Source organism: Topomyia yanbarensis, chromosome 1, assembly GCF_030247195.1.
Source record: "Topomyia yanbarensis strain Yona2022 chromosome 1, ASM3024719v1, whole genome shotgun sequence".
NCBI classification, from domain to species: Eukaryota; Metazoa; Arthropoda; class Insecta; order Diptera; family Culicidae; genus Topomyia; species Topomyia yanbarensis.
Window position 1 is genome coordinate 143,288,352 of NC_080670.1, and position 23,553 is coordinate 143,311,904.

Here is a 23,553-nt window from a genome sequence, read left to right on the forward strand (position 1 = left end):
TATCTGCAACAATAATGTTGGTATAAAATAACTGTAATAAGAGTTTTCAAGAAAACTGCGACTAGATTTTCAAAATTTTATGTAAATTCGTTTAATAAACATAAAAAAGTGATTGGGTGGCCCAAAATATGTGAGGTGGCCAAAATACCTCTGTTACCCTATGTGGCAACGAAATGAACAATAATACAAAATTTAATAATGTATGGATTTCTACGAAGGTTGATGTTTCACCTGTAATACATTTCTGTGGTAACTTTTTGCTTTATTTGGACTCTAGTTTACATTTTTTACAAAAATCTAAGACAACTGTTAAACATCCAATATGATAACATCATTTGAATAAACGAATAGGTATTACGAAACAGTAACGAATAAGAAATCGTGTCATTTTTACAGAGTACATCGCGTACTTGAGCGCTTGCTTGCTAAACGGATTACAAGAGTCTAGTGTCTGCAAGCATAAGGGGCATCTTCTGGGTCTTCGCAAGTCAGCGAATCTTCGTTGAAGACCTTTCCTTCACCGCAAGTGATTAGACGTGGATGACCATCAACACAGGTGATCAAACGGTGGCAGTCTCCAGGTACTGGGAATCTCGGGTAGGGCAAGAAACGGTGGTTGATTGATTTCGGTGAAATCGATTCCGGACATTTGAATCCAATCACGGCCTCAGGGTTGCACGTTTCTAGCATTAGATCAGGCCACTGGCATCCGTGAATACGATGATCGTACACCAGTCCTGGTTCGCAATGATCTGGGTGTGGTTCGCCATACGCACATTTGGTGTACGATGTGGAGCATTGATTGCTGTCTGGATAAATTCCGAACAAGTACTCACATCCTGGTGTAGAAATAGGAGTTTGATCGGTGGCAAATTTACGATTACCACATTCTACAGCCCAGTTATAGTTGCAGTGGTTATGGACAGCACCCTTGCCATCGAATAGCAATCCATTTTCACATGTCTCTAGAGTTAATGTCCCATTCGTGCACAGGAAGAATTGATCGCAATGGTCTGGATGAAGATACGCCTGCTCACCGTGCGGTTCCGGGCACTGTGGGACCCCGATAGCCCTGCCTAAAAAAAAAATTCGAAATTAACATTGGACCAAAAAAAATTATATCGTATTTTTAGTTTAAGATAGTCGTAAAAAAAATGTTCCTATAAATATTAAAAAATATTTGTGCATTGTAACCTTTTAGTTTTAAGATATTCAAAATGTCAAAAAAAAATTTGGCACCGCCAAGCTAACGCATTTGTTTCTATTATATAAACGAACTGAATAAAAAAAATTATCTCCATTTTTTTTCAATATATTTTCATATAGCGTTCGTTGGCACCCCTTAGCCAGCTTTAGGAAACAAAAAGGAAGCTTTAAATTTTCGATTTTTTGTGGAAGTAATGTTATTTAGTAAACCAACTATTTACTGTAGCAAGCAACTCTTGTTTAAAGAAATTAAACCAAATTTCTAATTTACATATGTGTATTCATTACAGGAACCTTAACGAACTGAAGAAATTTGTGAAATCCTAACTATTTTCTGAAGATGACTTTAACCCTTTATAAGGCCTAGAGCATGGGGCTAATAATGACCATCAGAATATATTGGCTCAAATGGCACGTTCCTCGTACATAGTCGGGGATTTGTGCCTTTTTTCCAAAAAACGCGGTTACTGGCGCCGGTTCGTCGACGGATTAACGAGAGAAACATCGATGAGCACTCTTTGGGGAACAGCCCGACGTATGCGAAATCGAAACAGTACTAATGAGAGCGTGGAATATTCAAACCGTTGGATATTCGATTTCGCCAAGAAGGTTTGTCCGGATTCCGCCCCGGCACAGAAGATCTACCGCGCCGCGTCCCGTCACGATAACGCGAACGAAACACGATTTTCGATGGTGGAGTTCTCACTTGCTCTCTTGTCGTGTAACAATAAAGCTCCAGGGCCAGACAGAATCAAATTCAACTTGTTGAAGAATCTGCCAGACTCTGCCAAGAGACGCTTGTTGAACTTATTTAATAAGTTTCTTGAGGCTAACATTGTCCCACACGATTGGAGGCAAGTGAAGGTCATCGCCATCCAAAAACCAGGAAAACCAGCCTCCGACCACAATTCGTATCGACCGATCGCAATGCTATCTTGTATCCGGAAGTTGTTCGAGAAAATGATCCTATCCCGCCTCGACAATTGGGTCGAAGCAAATGGCTTACTGTCAGATACACAATTTGGCTTTCGCAAAGGCAAAGGGACGAACGATTGTCTTGCGTTGCTCTCAACCGAAATTCAAACGGCCTATGCTAGTAAAGAGCAGATGGCATCAGTGTTCCTAGATATAAAGGGGGCTTTTGATTCAGTTTCTATCAACATTCTTTCAGAGAAGCTGCACCAGCATGGTCTTTCACCGACTTTAAACAACTTTTTACTAAACTTGTTGTCGGAAAAGCACATGCTATTAAGCTGGGTATCGAATTCTCCACGGAGAAAACTGAGCTAGTTGTATTTTCTAGGAAGCGTGAACCAGCACAACTACAGCTTCTATTAATGGTTCAAACTATAGCTCAGGTCTTCACAGTAAAATATCTAGGGGTCTGGTTCGACTCGAAAGGTACTTGGGGATGCCATATTCGGTATCTGAAACAGAAATGCCAACAAAGGATCAACTTTCTTCGTACAATAACTGGAACGTGGTGGGGTACCCATCCCGGAGACCTAATTAGGTTGTATCAAACAACGATACTGTCGGTACTGGAATACGGGTGCTTCTGCTTTCGATCCACCGAACATACATTTCATCAAACTCGAAAGAATTCAGTTTCGTTGTTTGCGTATCGCCTTAGGGTGCATGCAGTCGACCCATACGATGAGTCTCGAAGTCCTGTCGGGCGTTCTCCCGCTGAAAAATCGATTTTGGGAACTCTCACATCGATTGCTCATTCGATGCGATATCTTGAACCCGTTGGTGATTGAAAATTTCGAAAGGCTTGTTGAGCTCAATTCTCAGATCCGTTTTATGTCCCTGTACTTTGACTATATGGCGCAAAATATTAATCCTTCTTCTTACAATCCCAACCGTGTGCATTTCATAAATACTTCTGAATCTACTGTTTTCTTCGACACATCCATGAAAGATGAGATTATTGGAATTCCGGACCACATACGCCCACAAGTGGTTCCAAATATTTTTTATAATAAATTCCGAGAAGTCGACTGTTCTAAGATGTTTTATACTGACGGATCAAACCTCGAAGGGTCCACTGGCTTCGGTATTTTCAATCAAAAGTTCACCGCCTCCTACAAACTCAGTGACCCTGCTTCAGTTTACGCCGCAGAACTAGCTGCTATTCAGTATGCCCTTGGAGTCATTGACACATTACCCGCAGACCATTACTTCATCGTCTCGGATAGTCTGAGTTCTATTGACGCTATTCGCTCGATGAAACATGGAAAGCATTCCTCGTATTTTTTGGGGAAAATACGGGAGCTACTGAGTGCTTTATCTGACAAATCTTTCCAGATTACCTTGGTGTGGGTCCCTTCTCATTGCTCCATTCCGGGCAATGAGAAGGCGGACTCCTTAGCTAAGGTGGGTGCCATTGAAGGTGACGTTTTTGAAAGACCAATTTGCTTCCACGAATTTTTCAGTATTACTCATTCAGAGAACTCTCGAAAGTTGGCAAACCTCGTGGAGCAATGGGGAGCTAGGAAGGTGGCTACATTCGATAGTCCCTAAGGTATCGACGAAGCCTTGGTTCAAGGGGATGGATGTGGGTCGTGACTTCATTCGTGTGATGTCCCGACTCATGGCGAACCATTACACGCTGGATGCACATCTCCGACGTATTGGGCTCGTGGAGAGTGGTATCTGCGCTTGTGGCGACGGTTATCACGATATAGAGCACATAATCTGGGCGTGCACCGAGTACAGTTCCGCCAGGTCTCGGCTTATGGACACCCTCCGGGTCCGAAGAAGACCACCCAACGTCCCGGTTCGAGATGTGTAGGCAAACCGCGATGTCCTCTATGTCATCCCTTATATACACCTTCATAAAAACCATCAATATCCAACTTTAACTGCCCCTCTTTCCTTATCATTCTCAGAAACGCTCTTTTCCACCTGTACCATACACCCACGATGGTTTGATGCGACTCCAAGGCGACACAAAACATCCCTGTCGAATGAGCCAAAAAACACGGGACCTAAAGCACGAACATCACACGCACAACTCGAAATGTAGCCGATCAACATCTGAGCCGCACTACGAAATCGTCTGGAGAAACACCTGCCATCTTGAGAACGACCACCCGGCGTCCCAGTACATGATTCTTCCTGATGAAGGCCACCCTGATTCTGTAATCCATCCGTTGATCTCCCGAAGTCTAAAACTGAAATAATGTTCTCCCTCTGCCATGTTTGTCCACCCTACTTCCCCTGACTCTTAAACACAGAAGTAACACCCCTCCCCCCCCCCCCCAAATATCTTCATGAAGCATTTAGCTCTTCTTGCCTTTTCTAGTTTTAACTATTATATGATCTCGTTGAAAATGCCCAACTCTACTACCACATAAAATAACTAATAATTAATGTCTCCGAATCTTTACAAAATTTAATCACGCCCTCTAATTATTTCTACTTTTAAGATAGTCGTAAAAATTTTCCCCCTTAGTTAAACATTATTTGCTCCAATAATCTCATTGCTAAAAATGTCAAACCATATAGCCATAAAAACTAAATGACCCCCTAATCTTACGAATTTCAAAAATCAATATGTAATCCCCTAGTTTTAAGTAATTTAAAATGTAAAACAAAACAAAATTGGCACCTTTAAGCTAACGCAAACCTGCCTTATCAAATAAACGAATTGAAAAAAAAAAGCTCCTATGAACGAATTATTTATTTTATCTGGGTTTGACATTAAAAATGTTTTACTTCGCTATCTGAGGCTAGGTGTCATTATAAAATCTAAAATATCCTTATGTAACGAAACTATGTAAGGTTTGCACGCTTATAACTCCGCTATTACTAGATGATTTTTTAACATTTATACACCAACCTATTCCGAAATGCTTAACTTAAATAGAATTAGAAATTTCCTATTCGGGAGGTAGATTTCTCAGGCAGAGCCGTCAATAGGAAGCATCTTAGTGGCTCAATCCAACACGAAAAGTCATAAATAGATGTAACGCGTGCCTCTTTGAATCAGTTGGTTTTTTGCCTTGCGAGCAACATGATAACTAGAACGTCCGGATGGTATAAGCGGTAGACCGCAACGTTGGAATTTTCACACTCACACCTAAGTGGCTCAAACACGAAAAGGTATAAATAGAGGTGCCGCGTAGCTGTTTGAATCAGTTGTTGCTTTTATGTCAATAAAACAATGCTATGACTGTATTGTCCGGACGCTACAATCGTTCGTTTACATGCAATATTTCAAATCGAGCAGGGTGAGGACTCCTCACTGAGGAGGTCCACTCCTAACTTTGAAACTTTAATAACTTAAACTTTGCACACAGCAAAGAAACGGGTTCATTTTTTACACGGTTCAACTGTATGCGAGTTAATGCCACCACTACTGAAAATCCATAGTAGACGATATGGATTTTCGGCAGTGGTGGCATTGACTCGCATACTGTTAAACCTTGCATCCATTTTCTTGCTCTGTGCAAAGTTCATCGTGCACTCTTCATCCGCGTATGGCAATGCGATAGGTACGAGTCATGTAAACACTATGATTTAGAATGTGGTGGGAAGGGTGGGTTTAGAATGAGTTCTACACAGCAAGATGCGGACGTGTGTACACACTTAACTTTGTTCTACCGAATCCCAGCTTCACTAAATTAAAACCACTTTGCTGAACTATCAGTAGAAAAATTTTACTGACTGTTCAGCTGTGCGGAAATTACCGAACTGAACTGAGTGTGTAGGTTGCGTGGGGATAAATAAATTTATTTTTCTTCTTCTGTGTGCGTTGGGTGGGTGATACGGGTAGGGTAATGAGCTTATTGCTAGACACACTTTTCATAAAGCGGTACACGTTCAATATTTTTGTCAATACACAGTATTGACGATATTGCTTCAATACGTCAATCCCATTTGAAATGCACATTGTCAATACAACTTTTTTACACTACACGTACAATCCTTTTGTCAATACTTTCTAGTATTGATAAAAATATTGAGCTTGTAAGGGTCGCTTATTTCGAATATGCGCGCACGGTCGGACTGAACTGGCTTTGCGCCTACTGAAAGACGGATGTTAGTTGGAGATTTTGGTGGGAGTGGTGATTGATTTTCGTTTCAAAAAGTTGTGAAGCTAATCTATAGCGATTCTTGGTAGTCAACCCAAAAGTAATTGTGTACCATATGCCAATAATTTTATCAAAACTTCAACAACCATTTCCAATACGGTTCGTTCAACAAAAGAATAACCAAAATATGTTCTTTTCCACATACATTTTGACAATATACCATTCCAGAATCATACAGATATGGTGACATGCATATTTTAGAGTACGATACATACAATATTATGTGGAGACAAAAAATCTCTTCCTTTTCACATTTCAATTCTATCGCTTGATGAAGTTTTATTTTGTTACAGCCCATCCTTCTGAACAAAGCTTCGTTCACACTGAGTGGACTGAAGCTTTACCCAATTAAGCTATCGCAGTAATATTATAAGATGAGATTTTTTGGTCATGTTGATCTACAGCTTTTTTGAGTAGGGGAAACATATATACGAATAACAAAGACCACTAGAGCAATACATATGAACTCTGGCGCAAAAGTACAATGTAGTGTACAAATCTCCAATATAGGATTAGAGCTGCAAATTTTTACCAGGTTGTTTTGAACTTGAAGGAAGAACAAATCTCAAATCATGCCCTACTATGTTCAATTCGTATTTTTTTTCTTTTCATCATTCATTCAAACAGCCGAGCTGCTCAATCATTTACCATTCATTTTAGATTTCATTGATCCTGTGAATATCTCTGTACTGGGATATTGACTAGGTTTTTCCAGCAAAAGTACTCTGAACATACTTGTCAACATTTAACCTAGACTGGCTTCTACAGAGCAGATGACAACTTTGGTTGGTGAATGCAAAAGCACCAATTTGAAATGAAGACGTACGGTTTGGTTATGAAAATCCCGTCAACTTAAAAGTGAATGATTAAGGAAGGCTTTGAAATTGAATCATGGTTGGGTTTGATTGAGCTAAAAGTTGGCATTTGAAAATGAAAATTTGGATACGCGGAAGATATTGGAAATGGTAACTAAAATGAGTATGGTGGTATAACAGTTGACTTATAATTATATATCTCAGTATTATTCCCAATATGATGAGTATTATATGAATAGTTTGGAAATGGTTCAAAAGATTTCTGAAATGGTATTTATTTTTACGGGATCTGATCAGAATAAACCACTAGTCGGTTTTTATTGTTATCACAGGTTTCAAGCATGTATATCAATAAAATTCCTTAGGGTATACGGGAGGAGTCTATTACCACCCTGTTACACAATGTCGTCCACAAGATTGAAAAAGCTTTTTCACAACAGCAGTCGAGTTTAGGAGTTTTTCTCGACATTTAAGATGTTTTTTACAACGTGTCTTTCGAATCCATTTTGGGAGCAGCATGAGATCATACTTTCATATATCACGAACTGGATACACGCAATGCTTAGCGGATTGTCTGCAGATGTCCTGTCAGCACTTCTAAGGATTGTCGCCGATGACTTATTGAGAAAACTTCTCGAGCTTGAGTTTCCGACATATGGTTTGGTTGATGATTATCATATAATGATCACCGGTACTTACAACAACACACTTTTTGATTTGATGCAACAAGCCTTATGTGTTGTTGAGCAATGGTGTCTTCATGTTGGATTATCAGTTAATCCAAATAAAACAACAATGGTGCTTTTCACACAACTGTCGCAGATCAAGTTAAGTACGTTGGGGTAAAGTTTCGTTCGAATCGACGATGGTCATATTATGCGGTCGGCCGGTTTCTCATGGAATCCCTCAACAGCATTGATGTACTCGCTATCCGGAAACTTGCTTCTCTTTTAAACGAGACAATTTTTGAATTGTTCTTCCTAAGGGCCCAGAATTTTTTTTATTTTAGAAAAATGAATATCTATTATTTATATAATATGGATACTTTTTGCCTTTCTCAATAGAAAGGTATTGCAATTGCTCTGAAAACAAACTTTTTAACGGAGGCCCGGAGGGCCGAGTGACATATACCATTCGATTCAGTTCGTCGAGAGCGGCAAATGTCTGTGCGTGTGTATGTATGTGTGTGTATGTGACCAAAAATGTCACTTATTTTTCTCAGAGATGGCTGAACCGATTTTGACAAACTTAGTCTCAAATGAAAGGTGCATTCCCATAGGCTGCTATTAAATTTCTAATCGATCCGACTTCCCTTTCCGGAATTACAGGGTGGTGAGCACGATCACGCAGAAAATGTCGATTTTAATAAATTCTGCAATGAATGTATAAAGGTGAAAAAATTTCCAAAATATGACCACAACTGCTTCGATTTGTAGTATTAGGTCACTAACATCGGCGGAAGTATCTAAATTCAGAATAACAGTCACATCGGTTTCTCGGAGATGGCTAAACCGATTCAACCAAAATTAGTCTCAAATGAAAGGTATTGCGCCCCCGCAAATGGCTATTAAATTTCATCCCGATCCGACTTTCGGTTCTGGAGTTACGGGTTGTGGCGTGCGATCACATAGCAAATTGCGATTCAAACCGATGCTTCGATGAAAGCAAAAAAGGTAAAAATTTAGCTAAAATGTCTCTCAAACAACTTAAATTTGCAGATCTAGGTCACCGACAGCCAACCAAACTTTTGTTGACTACATTGACCACCATAGACGATTCCGGAAGTGCCCGGGAAAAACCGCCATCTTTCAAAATAAACGAGCTCACATCAGTTTCCCGGAAATGGTTGGGCTGATTTTCACAAACTTAGTCCCAAATGATAGCTATAATATCCCCACAGATGTCTATAAAATTTCGCACAGATCGCTTATATGGTTCCGCAAATATAGACTAAACCGTCCGGTCACATGAAATTCCCATGTAAGCCGGATCTCAAAAATTTTTTCAAAAGGGGGAATGAAATTTCAGAAATCGAATTCGTATTTTTGATGCCAAATATCTTTAAAATGCATGAAACGTCGAAATTTTATGTCAACTCGAAAAAATTTTAAAAAAAAATCGACTTTTTGGGACTTAACCGATTTCGCTCCTTTTTTTAATTCAATATTACCGTGGCTGGTTTTTCTTTTGCAAAATTTTAGAACTCGAATAATGATTTCTTTTCTTGTATATAGTTGTCAAGTCATGTATAATAAAATTGCAATATATACATTTGAAAGCTTTTAATAAATATAAGCAACTAAAAAATTTTCGTGTCCATGATTGAGAAATCATTTTTATGTATGTTGACTTCAATGATTACATTGTTTGTTAGTACATATGTTATAAGAACATTGGCCTAGTATCTACTTCCTACTTCCTAATATCTGCTTCTTACTTCAATGGTACGTGAGATAAAACTATCTTTGTGAATTAACCTTCCGAAATTGGTTGAAATTTTGAATACTTTCTCTTTGGATTTGCGATCAATACACTAAAATATTGTTATATTTTACCTTGAAAATACTAGGGTAAGGTGGGGCAAATCCAACCTAGTAAATGGTTTTGGCTGTAAAATGCTTATTTTACATCGGATCAAGTCGTTTTTTATAGCAAATTAATGGTTAGACTCCTGGACAACTTTTTGTATATAGCATTTTATTTGTATCTTGGGAATATCTTGAGATACAATCGTTTTACAAAAATGTTCATTTTTACTGTTTTCAAAAATGGTGGGGTAAACCCGACCCCCTATGTTTTTGGTTGATTTAGTGCAGATATTACTCAAATTTCATGGTTTTTCAATGATAAATCAATGAAAGTTGTGTTATTGAATTATAACATGAAGAAAATGGAGTTCAATGTCAATCTTGGAATGCTAAAATCACGAGCAGTAGCACGTAATGATATTCCCATGTGCATTGGAGCAATTGCTCGACGAATACTATAATCATCACGTTTTTGTGCCTTTCGTTCGTAATTATGAACCATTTTACATAAAAATAATAAATAATAACAATAAAAATATTTTTCAATCTGATAAATAAAAATTTTCTTAGCAAAAAAGCGGTCGGATTTACCCCAATATTTAGAGGTCGGATTTGCCCCACCGCGTCATTTTTAATTACGATGCAATTGAAAAAAAATATGGAAAAGGTTGAACTAAATTCATCTATGCACTTTGTAGGACTTAAATCAAAGAATTTAAATCCACTTACATTTATTATGCAATCACTTTAACAATCAGAAATATCCTGTAGTCAATGATGCACAAAAGTCAAATCAAAAGTTGTAAAAACACACTTTTTGTCGTATGAGCATCTCAATGTAGACTAATAAAATGCTGTCATACCACCATTACGATTATTTTCGAAGCTCTACACGACAACATTGATATTAGTTCGCGTAGTGCTTCTGATTTTCGGTAACGGAGGGGGGTCGGGTTTACCCAACGGTCGGATTTGCCCCACCTTACCCTACTATATAAAAACGTTACAATTTTTCGTATCTATCGAGTTGTGAAAAGACCTGAACAGATGAGTTTTTAAGCCAATATAGGGTTATAAACCTGTTATCATAACATTTCAGAAATTCTTGAAATCCGCGAAACAATACTTTTGTTTATATTATTATAGTTTTTGCTCGAGATTCTTCACTCACCCTTTTCTTATTCAAAATTGTATGTTTTTCGGATTTCTCAAACCATTTGACCACTCTTTGATGTATTTAGATCCTTTTTTGTCGATTAATCATATCGAAGTACTTCCCAGCATGCTTGCTACATCTTGGACGGAGAGGTTGAGGTTCCCCTTAAAAAAACTGTCCACTCTTTTCGTCGTTTTTGCGACCTCCGGTTCTTGATTCCTCCCGATTCTAGTCGTCCTGGCTATTGACCAATGTTGTCCGAACACGTTATTACGCTGATGACAGATGATTTGGCCACACTTAACAATTTCGGAAACTTGACAAGTAATCGGATTTTCGCGAAGCGGCGCGAGAAAAATGGGCCCGTTGTTCCGCTAGCTTCGATGCCATTTTCCCCATTTAAGAGAAACATCAAAATCGAACTGTAGGCATGATACTACACGCATAATTTTTTAAAATAAAGGATGTACCTTTTTAATGTGCGTGGAAAAGGCATAAAGTTGAAGTTTATCGATTTTTGATCGTATGTCTTCAGCAAATTTTTCTAAAATTATTTGACGGCGCCGGTGGTTAAGTGGTAAGCGTGATCGCTACTCATTCCAGTTGTCTTGGGTTCAAGTCCAGCCGAGGTCGTTGAGATTTTTCATAGGTGAAAAAATTTGTGGTCATGTCTTCCTTCGGAAGGGAAGTAAAGCCTTTGGTTCCGGTCCATGAGTTGATGAATCGATATCTCGTCCAGATAAGTGGAGTCACCTCTCTGGCGTTGGTAAAGAAGAAGTAGAATCCAACTTCTATACTTACTAACAAATATCCTCCTCCCGTGATACTTGTGGAGTGCGCAGTAGTATATACGGCCTCTAGCAAAAGCAAGTATCGAACTAACAATTCCTTCCCTTTCCTTCCACGATCTACGTTCGGGCCTGGCCGGCGCCGGTATTGATCAATAAACACTTTAGGATTACCAGGAGTTGCACATTGAAAGATGTTTCGCTACTCCCAAGCATAATTATCTACTGATTCCCTGTGCAACTTCAGCTAGTCCAGATCGATAACGGAATAGCAGCCAGGGGTGGCCGCACAAGCTCAAGCCCAAGCTCAACCTCAAGCAATTTTTTCTAAAATTATTCCTTCTACTACTTCGCTAAAGGTAGTATGGCTCTATTTTGAATGCTCAAATTTTTTTTTATGATGGAGTTCCAATTTTTTAAAATGAAATTGTTTTATTCAGCTTTATTGCGAGTAAGGCATGATGAGAATGAAGGTCATTTAGAATTTGACTATTTTTGCATTGCCGATACAAACAAATGTTTCATCGTACGAGATATACATTCAATCGGCATGCTAATTATCAATTTCAACGTTTTTGGCAGACATGTAGGTGCGCGCCCAGAGGAACTTGTATAGTACCCGGCCATAAACTGGTTATTGACTTAATATGACAAGAGAAAGGGAGAGTGAAAAACTATACTGTTTTTTTTCTTTTGCACAATGTGCTTAATGTGCGCAAGGCCTCTCGGCGATATTTAGAATGGTTCACTCGTTCACGTCACGCAGAATCTGAAGGTTAGCCGTACTGCTAGGCTACCAATACATATTTGAAAGTGGAGTCGCCGTTTACTAACTACACGTTGTAATTTGCTCTAATCGAAGGTGGGGTTAGAAACACATGGTTATAACCACGTGTTACCTACTAATTTGACTGCACTTATGGAGCCGTAATTAAGCACATGCCATTTTTATTTTTAAATTTTATTTCACACATCCAAAGCTGCATGTAGGCAACTTGAACCATATTACCATGTCAGTCGCAGCAGTTTCATATTTTTGAACCGGAGTTTTGCTTGAGAAAATTATTCAATCAATGAATAGCAAATAGTGCTCTGATTGATGTTTGTGAAACTATAGGCTACTGGCGTGCAACGTTGCACATAAACAGTTAATAATGGACTGTTTGTGCACAGACAGAGTGAATTGGAAAGACCATTCAGTTGTGCGGCTACCTATTCCCATCGAATCCACTATAACAACCTTCAACCGGTATTTACATCTCAAGTTTCCGATGCGTTTCCGTGCTATGCCATTTGAATCGAAGCAGATCCACCCAATTTAAAAAAAAATGTAAACATAACCGGCTAAGCGAAGTTCGAGACGTGTTTGGTAACTGACACTATTGCCGGTATGTGCAACTTGTGCAATGTGTAGTGATGGGAAATGTGCTGGCCAAATAGGCGCCCGATCGGATTATGCAGTCATGAGATTTTAATTTACTTGTGAAAAGACTGGTGGGGTACTGTTTAGCAGAGTTACAAATAATCGAAGCCCTTTTTTGACGGCTGAAAATGAACCTGATGCGACTCGCACTGAATGGAAAAAATATTCATTCAAATATCACTAATTATCAAGGAAAATGTTTTCAAATGCCGGTAAAGCATATGAAACAACAATCATCATCGTTTACATTGTGCCAGGGCCTACTTTGATGCGTTTGATTCGTTGCTGCACGGTCGCTTCGTGTAATAATCGGAGACGAATGAAAATCTGCATGGATGAATGGGCGGTTTGTTCGTTTGACGTTTTCAGCTGCGTTACTGAGTATTGAAAATGAATGTGGCTGAATATGATCAATTTTCATTCAATGAATTTGAATATTTTTAACTCTGCTGTTTAGTATAAGTATTTAAAGCAAGTTGATTTAGTATTGGATTGTAATTATTTATTATTTGGGGAAATGTCTCCATCTATAGTAGGATAGATGATATTCCCAAACCTGCCAATTTGTTTTCAGAAGTTACATACAGCATGTATTCCATGTTATTCGAAGAGACGTGTCTTATTGTATAATGCCATCTTGTCATTTCCATTGTGGGAAGAGAAGGGTTCAGAAATAGGAAAGTTAACCGAAGAACTTTCACACATGGAGCACACCACATCACTAATTCTACTTTTACTTATTACCATAGTAAAATAAAATACACTCAGGTTCTTTTATACGCGGGGGCAGGCCCGACGAGAGGGGGGGTCAGGGGGGGCAACTACCCTGGGGCCCGGGTCTGTTTTGGGGGCCCGCATTTTTAACTGAATTAAATTTATTTTAATTTAATTGTTGAAGTTTATTGTTTCTGTCGACACTGCAAATGTATTATATAATTACGTTCCAATCGTTCCAATGGTTTTCTGAAGTACGTGAACGTAACCCAATTAAATTCATTTAACAGTGCAATTGAACCATTCTGGTTTCATTTATCGCAAGTGTTTGTCAAAGTGTACAGTATGAAGTTGTATACAATTTATCATATTCTTAGCTAACTGTTACTAATAAAGGTTGGATATTTTCGGAATGGGGTTGACGAGTAAATGACGAAAATCTATGAATGAAGCGATTTTGAAAACCAAGATGGCGAATTCTAGTTAAGACATCTCTATAAGGGATCATCCATAAATGACGTAGCATTATATGGGGGAGGGGGAGTATTGTATTTTGTGATGATGTGTGACGACAGGGAGGTAGTGGATCAGGTCATGCGACGTAGCTTTTTTAAAGGGGAATAACTAACATCGTTTTTTATTTTTTTTAATTTTACGTTGACAAGGGGGGGGGGTAATTACCGTCAAGCTACGTAATTACCAGGGGTGGTACTTAGAGGTTTGTGTAGAGATATAGGTATATTGATTTGTGATGCGGATGATATGATTATAGAAAACTTTTCTCAACCAGAAGACGCTATATTGGCCTTCAAAAGGGCATCGCTCATCTATTCGTCAAACCTGCTTAAAAATACCCTCATAGTTTATACAGATATTGTTCGAAATAGCTCCAAAGTACCATTTCTATCATCTACTCGTCAAGCCCGTTTCAAAAATTCCCAAATTGTTGGGGTTATCGAGATTATTGTTCAATCGGAAGTCTCCATCCTGGATTTCAAAAGGTATTAAATTTCCATTTTCATCATGTACTTGTCAAGCCCGTTCCGGAAATACCCATATTGTTAGGGTAATCGATAATGTTACTCAACCAACGAATTTTAATAAGAATGTGAAGTGAACTTTTTTTACGATCTAAATCCCAAAAAACGAACTAATTCAATTTACGAACCTTTGACTTGGTTCGTAAATGGAGGTTCCAGTGTACACATTTGATGCAGAAAAATATGGGAATTTAACTAGATACTTATTCTACCCATTAGTTTCCACCAAAAGTCGAAACTCTTTCTCTCACAACTCTCTGTCTCAGTCTTTCTAACAGCAGACTTCGCTGTTGGATCACAGTCATCGCATTCAGAATGTTTTCTCTCTGAATGTCAGCGCAAATGTAACATGATTCCAAAACCGATTTTACCATGTTCAGAAACCAATAAAGAAAATTCGTTCAGGTCATAGTGACAACTGCAATAGCTGCATCCAGTTCCTCAAAATCAACAACATGTACCAACAACAAGAAACAAGGTAGCATCAGTAACGCAAAATTTCACATTGAGTTGCCTATTTCTGAATAATTTGCTGAATTCAACATTCAGTTTCAATGCTTCCCTCATTAATTCACTGCCAAACTGACCGAAGCATTCATTTGTTATTATGTGGACAGTTTGTAGGCAGTTTTTTTACATTTTCGAGCATAACTGAACTGCATAATCTATATCTGGTGCACTTTTGCTTGATGATCTCAGAGCTAGTATAGAAACAAAATTCAGTTTGCTCCTGAAACCGAATATATGCGTTGTACCGAAAAAGCGAAGAACGAGGGAAACAAACAAACCTTCGATTCATCGCGGCGGGCATGAATTGAATTTTGTTTCTCTTTCAAGCTCACAAAGAGATGTCAATTTTTCTACGCTCGGATTCTGGGCAGCATTAACGATGGTAGCATTAACGTGCGTCAAGGGAGCATGAACGATGGTGATATGGACTGTATGGCAATGCCGCAAAAAAGGTTTCCAATCGCAATGGCAAATCGGACGCAAGTAATTCTAATGGCCAGCCACAAATATTCCTTTATTATTTTTATTTTTTCCATCTATTACTTATTTAAAATACTGACGACTCTGTTAAGCTAACGCATTGAATCGTGTCAAATAAACAATATTCATAAAAAATAGTTTAATTGAAACGGTTGCATCCGTATAGTTTCTCTAATCGATATTGAAATAAGAAGTCATATATGGTAGGGCCCGTCAGTACTTCAAACCCTGGGGCCCGGCGCGGCTCTCGACGGCCCTGCTCGTCATCCTACTGACGAGGTACTAGAAACCGTTGTGCTGGACGCGGAAGCGACGGTCAACTCGTGACATCTAACTTATGTTCCGCTAGACGACGTCGACCAGGAGGCCTTCACACTCAACCACTTCTTGCTTTACGGTGCTCAAGGTTTCGTCTAACCAAGAACAGCGTTCGCAACTGAGGCAACAACACTCCGGGACAGCTAGAAGTTGTCCCAGTACTTAGTGAACCAATGCTCCAGGGGTTCGTGAGTATCTGTCGACATTGACCAGAAGCACCAGGTGGTTCCAACCGACTAAACCTCCGGAACCCGGAGATATTGTGTATATAGTCGATGAGAATAAACGCAATGGGTGGCTACGAGAACGGATCATCAAAATGTTAGCGGGAAAAATGGACAAGTCCGGAGCTACCACGGTTGGATGTTCGGTCGGACCGTAAGGCGAACGTGGAAGATGGATCTCCAGAGCTACACGGGCGGGAGGATGTTGGAAACCGCTGTAAATAAATGAACCGAAACGCGAGTTTCGAAGGCTCCCCGATTGAGAAATGTTACTGAGATACGGAAGCACAGTATAACAAAGACGAGAGCAGAAAACAACGCGAAATTTAGACTTTGTTCGAACATTATTTCCATGGAATTGAACACCTTCAAGCAGGCCCGACGAGAGGGGGGGGGGTCAGGGGGGCAACTACCCTGGGTCTCGGGTCTGTTTTGGGGGCACGCATTTTTAACTGAATTTAATTTATTTTAATATAATTGTTGAAGTTTATTGTTTCTGTTGGCACTGCAAATATACCACAATCAACTACGTTCCAGTCGTTCAAATGGTTTTCTGAAGTACGTAAACGTAACCCTATTAGATTCATTTAACAGTGCAATTGAACCATTCTTGTTTCATTTATCGCAAGTGTTTTTAAAAGTGTTCGTAAAAAAAGGTTGAATACGCACAATACAGTATGAAGTTGTATACAATTTAACATATTCTTAGCTAACTGTTACTAATAAAAGTTGGATATTTTCGGAATGGGATTGACGAGTAGATGACGAAAATCAATGTATGAAGCCATTTTGAAAACTAAGATGGCGAATTCCAGTTAAGATATCTGTATAACCCAAAATATTGACATTTTCGAAATAAAATAATCATAGAATAGATATAGATATAGTGATTTGTGATGCGGATGATATGATTATAGAAAATTTTCTCAACCAGAAGGCCTCCAAAAGGGCATCGCTCATTTATTCGTCAAACCCGCCTAAAAATACCCTCATAGTTTATACAGAAATTGTTCGAAATAGCTCCAAGCTACCATTTCTATCATCTACTCGTCAAGCCCCTTTTCAAAAATTCCCAAATTTTTAGGGGTATCGAGATTATTGTTCAATCGGACGTCTCCATCCTGGATTTCAAAAAGGTGCCAAATATCCATTTTCATCGTGTACTTGTCAAGCCCGTTTCGGAAATACCAATATTGTTAGGGTTATCGATAATGTCGCTCAACCAATGCATTTTAGTAAGAATGTAAAGCGAACTTTTTTTACGATCTAAATCCCAAAAAATGAAAACTTTTTTATACGAACTAATTCAATTTACGAACCCTTGGCTTGGTTCGTAAATGGAGGTTCCAGTGTACACATTTCATGAAGAAAAATATGGGAATTTAACTAGATACTTATTCACCAAAAGTTGAAACTCTTTCTCTCACAACTCTCTGTCTCAGTCTTTTTAACAGCAGACTTCAGTGTTGGATCCGAGTCATCGCCTTCATAATGTTTTTTCTCTGAATGTTAGCGCAAGTGTAACAACCCGATTTTATCATGTTCAGAAACCGATAAAGAAAATTCGTTCAGGTCATAGTGACAACTGCAATAGCTGAATCCAGTACCTCAAAATCAACAACATGTACCAAAAACAAGAAACAAGGCAGCATCAGCGGTGCGAAATTGCACATTTAGTTGCTTATTTCTGCTAAATTTGCTGAAACAATATTCAGTTTCAACGCTTTCCTTATTCATTCACTTCCAAACTAACTGAAATTTTATGAAGAATCGAATGGTTGAGTGCAGAGCAAATATAAATTCTTCCACCAACCAAAGCATTTATTTGTTATTATGTGGACAGTTTGAAGGCAGAAGTTCTTTTACATTTTCGAGCATAACTGAACTGCGTAATCTATATCTGGTGCACTTTTGCTTGATAAACCCTCTCAGAGCTATCTTAGAAACAAGATTCAGTTTGCTCCTCAAACTGAACATATGCGAACATGAATGCGTTGTACCGAAAAATCGAAGGACGAGGGAAACAAACCAAACATTCATCGCGGCGGGCATGAATTGAATTTTGTTCCTCTTTCAAGCTCACGCAGGAATGTTAATTTTTCTAAGCTCAGATTCTGGACAGCGTTAACGATGGTAGCATTAACGTGCGTTAAGAGAGCATGAACGATGGGAATATGAACTGTATGGCAACGCCGCAAAAAAGGATTCCAATCGCAATGGCAAGTCGGACGTAAGCCATTCTGATGGCCAGCCACAAATATTCCTTTATTAATTTTTATTTTTTCCATCTATTACATGTTTAAAATACTGACGACTCTGTTAAGCTAACGCATTGAATCGTGTCAAATAAACAATTTTCATAAAAAATAGTTTAATTGAAACGGTTGCATCCGTATAATTTCTCTAATCGTTATTGAAATAAGAAGTCATATATGGTAGGGCCCGTCAGTACTTCAAACCCTGGGGCCCAGCGCGGCTCTCGACGGCCCTGCGCGGGGGATACAGGCCGCGTAAACTAAAACCGCGTAAATGAAAACCGCGTAAATTTCAAAATCCACGTAAATGAAAACCGCGTAAAATTCAAAATCCGCGTAAATGAAGACCGCGTAAATTTAAGAATCGGCGTTAATGGAAACCTCGTTAATGGATACCGCGTAAATTCAAAAATCCGCGTAAATGAAAACCGCGTAAATTTGAAGAACCGCGTAAATGAAAACCACGTAAATTTCAAGATCCGCGTAAAAAACCGCGCAAAAAATGCGTAAAAAACCTGAGTATAAATATACAGCCGCATCGCTGCAATTATCAGCGCGATTCAACCTTACCTTACTTACAGCCTAGTCACAAAGACACTCCTTAACACCCAAGGAGTAGAAAGGAGCACCTTTTTCTCTTATTTGATAATAAATCAAAATGAACATGACACAAGTCTAACAATAAAGCGGGTGAGATTAGAGACAATTGTATTTTACAGCCACTTCGCTTAAAGGGGGGGAGGGTTGTAAAGGGTTTCAGCGTGAATAAAAAACACTCTCTTTCGCGAATTTTTTTAGAACTTTGCGTGAAACGAATTGGATCAAAACTATTGAACATTTTAGATTATCATTTCAATAACATGCTGTAATTTTTCTATGCAAAAATATCAACAAACGACTCGGTGCCACAAAAGATAACCCTTTTGTCCTAACAAAAAAACGACTCGGTGACGAAGCTTTTTGTAGAACGTCTCTAGAAAAAAATGATTTGCGGTGTTACCTGCCATTCAAAAACTATTTAGCCGATTTCTTTCAAACTTTGCATACACATTCTTTGTGAAAAATACTAACCCCTACCGAGTTTTTGAGATAAATCTTCAATTAAGGGTTTTTTACTCATGTAAAAAAAAATTCCATTTTTCACGAAAAATTCCCGCCTTTTTACGAGTAAACACCCCCTTAAATTAAAAATTATCTCAAAACTCAACGTAGGGTTTAGGTATTTTGACCATAGAATGTGTATGCATAGTTTGAAAGAAATCGGTGATACTATATTCACACTACAGAGTTAAAACACGTTATAATAATTAGCAACAAGAAAAATGTCATCAAGATGGCGTTAAAACACGTTTTATCTCGTAGTGTGAACGTAGTATTAAGTAGTTTTTAAATGGCAGACAATTTCAGTTTTTAGTTCTCTGCATGTGTTATCAAAAACATCGCGAAACATAATGTTCAAAAACCTCTCAATCGATATAATATCAGAAGAGAGTGATAAGAGTTATAAAAAATGTCTCATCACACTGTTAGGTGGATTAAAAACGTTTTTCCTTAGACAGTGGGCTTGATTATAGTTATAGTTGAAAAGAATCTATTTGAGCAAAAAAACTATACATTGTATGCTAATCCTTTACCAAAATGGACGCGAATGAAAATCGATAATATAAGTAGTAGCTTTTTAGCTTATAATTGGGAAAATTTGCATGCAATGATCTGTTTGTCGATGTTATACAATGTAAAAGCTCGAAAAAATCTACGGCTTGGAACAGTTGTCAAAACATAATAAGAAATATCAAAGCATTTCGAAAATTCAATAATTTGAGTACATAGCTTATTGAACACGAACCAAACCACCGATATCGTTGGTGGAAGCAGACTGTCGACGCTTTTTCCTACCTGAAGATGCTACATTCATAAAGTCTGTTCTATTTAGGATTTGGCCACTTTTTTAATTACTAAAGCGCCTCCAGGAGTCGCATAAATGCCAATGTTACTTACGATTAAGTCAATAGTTAAAGTACTATATCCATCAGATCGAAAGTTTTTGATTAAAATACAGTACGATGCTCAATACAAGAATAAGTTGATTTCAAATGTTCAAATTTTTCCTCGCGCTTATGGTGCCTTCAGTCGTTTTCAAATCGCCTACGTTCATACTGTTTCTAGTTTTGCTGACATTCTACATGAGACTACAGCTGCCATCGATTGTATCATAGACATTAACGATGTGTCAAACTAAAAGCGACAAACCTGTTTATCATTTTGCATAAGAAATCATATATGATGGCTAATGGCTTTTTGAAATCCACTGCACCCAGTGCGAAGTGTTGTCCCAACTGATGGTTATTCTGGTACGTTCGCTAAGTAATAAGGCACTGGAATAACTGTTCACCCGGATAACATAGGGACTGATAAGGTGTTTCTAACCTTGTGCTTATACGGACTAATTTCCTTATGACATTTTCAAAAGTTCACGCAAACGTTCGCAATTACCACAGTCTAATGAGATTGCATTTAATTTCGTATATCGCTGTATAATGATCAAAGCTTAACGCAACACCGGTTGGAGTGTGAGAAATAGGGTGTGTGGTTTCATGCCTATTTGCCATTACACGTCTACATTTTAGTAAAATTGGAGACTCGTGCGGGAGATTACTGGAAGAGGGTGATAATTCAAACAATGCTGCTAGAGTACTTAAAATTCACAAATCAAAACCCTGAAGGTGTGCGAATATTAAAATTTCAACGATAGCATATTTGGTTTAGCATATTGATTTGAAAACATGTGCAATTTGTTCCAGAAATTTGATACTTACACAGCGCGACTAATCCCAGGCTGACGATTATTCCGATTGTTTGTTTCATCCTAGCGATATGATGTCTATAAGTTTTCCACAATTCCCTTAGTTTTGTTGTAATTCACCACTAGAATGTCGCCACACTGTAGCGTTCACTACTGTTGAGTACACCGTGGTGGCCCGCCTTTTGAATCACTAATGCTCGCAAAATACAACCACAGAGTTTGCTGAACGACGGTGGAGGTAGACACTATACTAAGACTATTACGACATTTACAGCACGAGCGCGAAATGAAGCAGGAGTTATTGAAAACGCGCGCGCTACAGAAAACCACTACCGCGAGGCTCGATGTCTGTTTACGAATAAACCGTACCCAAAGTCTTTTGACCAGTTTTCAGCAATTCAACTTTTGATTTTTTCTTCTGTTTCGTTTTTTATTCATCCATCAACCGACCTGTGTTTCAGACGGCCGGACCAGAGCCTCCGATCGCTCTCGGTGACGAAGAGAAGCATGTCGAACTAACAACGAATTCGAGACTGAGTTACCGTCACTGTGCGCGATAATTTCCTTTTTAAGTTATATTGTCTGCTACATAACGTTGCTTCGATGCTTTACAAAATGTAGTTATATTGATAAATACTCCGTTGAACCGACTACTATTATCTTTTCTTTGCATCAAGACTCTTTTTTGCGGTTCAGAAAACAAAAAAAAACCTCTATTAATTATATAGGTTTATATACAAATATATATGACCCTGCTCGTGACATGAACAGGGCCGCCGAGAGGGGGGGGGGACCAGTGTGTTTCCCCCCGGGCCCGGAGTTTAGAAGGGGGCCCGGATTTTTAACAGAAATTAAAATTTCGACAAATATTTTTTCGACAAAAATTAATTTGAGAATACAATTAAAAATTCAATATCTTGTGTAACTGGAATGGCGAAAATTCAAAACTACTTCATATTTGATATCAACTATGTTTAAACCAACGTAGGGTAGGAGTAGCGTAGTTGGTAAATCGATTGCCTTGTACGTAGCACACCTGGGTTCGAGCCCTGACCCCGCACATTGGATTAGAAATTTTCATCAGAGATTTTTCTAACCCGAAGAGGCGAATGATCTAAAGGTTAAAACCTCTATAATCGAAATAAAAAAACGCTCAGCGCACTTTTTCTAAATTTTACATTTAGTTCGTTGTTTGAATTTATTTCAAATTTCATTTCTAGTACTTTTTCTATTCTTTAAATAATATCCATTTTATTCATTTTTTTCGTGTTAATATCTTCATTTTTGTGTTTCTATAGTATGTCTTTTTTCTACTATTTTTTGTTTTCCATTTTGTCTGTTTGCTCCGTTTTTGTTCAATACTTCCAATTTTCTTTACTTTTTCGTCTTTTCATCATTTAAATTTTCCAGTTTTTCAAATTTTTCTGGTTCGTCAATTTTTTTATTTCTCTATGGTTATTTTATTCATGTCTTTTATATATACTCCTCTAGTTTTATGCATTCTTAACATTTTATTTATTTTTCTATTGCTTTAAATATGTCTTATTTTAATTGTTAAATAAATTGTATTATTCTTGAATTATCAAGTTTTTCAGTTTTATGCATTTTTTATATTAATGTTTGTATTCTTTTTAGTAGTTTTTTTTCATTTTCATTGATTCTAAAATTTATTCCTACTTTCCTATCGATTTTTCATTATTTTCATCATTTGTTTAATAATGTTCGACTTTTTTAATCTTCGTATGTTTTTCTAGTTTCCTGTTTTCCTTTATCAATTTTTTATAGGTTTTGTTTCGGTTTTTCTCGATTAAACATTTTTTGACAATTAATGTTTATTTGGTTGATTTTGTTGTTTTTAGCTCTTTTGTACATTCTTTTAATATTTAGTTTTACTATAGTTTTTTTATCTTTTGCCTTTGATCACTGTTTAGATATTTTTAATTTTTGTGATTACTACATTTTTAATCTTGCCATTTCCTTACTTTTATAAATACTATTAACAAAAATGGCGCTTTTCAAAGTCACCAAAACTGTCGAAGAGGTATTAAAAACTCCCAAAGTTTAAAAAATTCATCTTTTATTACCTTCATTGGCACTACAAACAAATAGAGCAAAAAACGGTACATAAATATAAAATTTCAGTGTACTATACATCAGTGAACCCAAATGGATTTCAAACATTGACTTTTTT

At 37.9% G+C, this 23,553-nt stretch overlaps 1 protein-coding gene across 1 annotated transcript; it reads right to left on the reverse strand.

The window, feature by feature from the left end:
• Window positions 1-241: 241 nt before the first annotated feature.
• On the reverse strand, window positions 242-21,835 carry LOC131675937 (protein obstructor-E). The gene is made up of 2 exons (XM_058955065.1): window positions 21,376-21,835; window positions 242-1,076 (listed from the first exon to the last, which is right to left on the reverse strand). The coding sequence occupies exons 1-2, from the start codon at window positions 21,422-21,424 to the stop codon at window positions 445-447; spliced, it is 681 nt and encodes a 226-aa protein (XP_058811048.1). The 5' UTR covers window positions 21,425-21,835; the 3' UTR covers window positions 242-444.
• Window positions 21,836-23,553: the final 1,718 nt, after the last annotated feature.

What these genes read in the sequence shown, in the direction of transcription:
- LOC131675937 (XM_058955065.1), bottom strand. Translation starts at nt 21,424, where the DNA reads ATGAAACAAACAATCGGAATAATCGTCAGCCTGGGATTAGTCGCGCTG. An exon ending in CCTGGGATTAGTCGCGCTGT is followed by an intron (nt 1,077 to 21,375) that starts GTAAGTATCAAA and finishes TTTTTTTTTTAG; the next exon opens with GCAGGGCTATCGGGGTCCCA.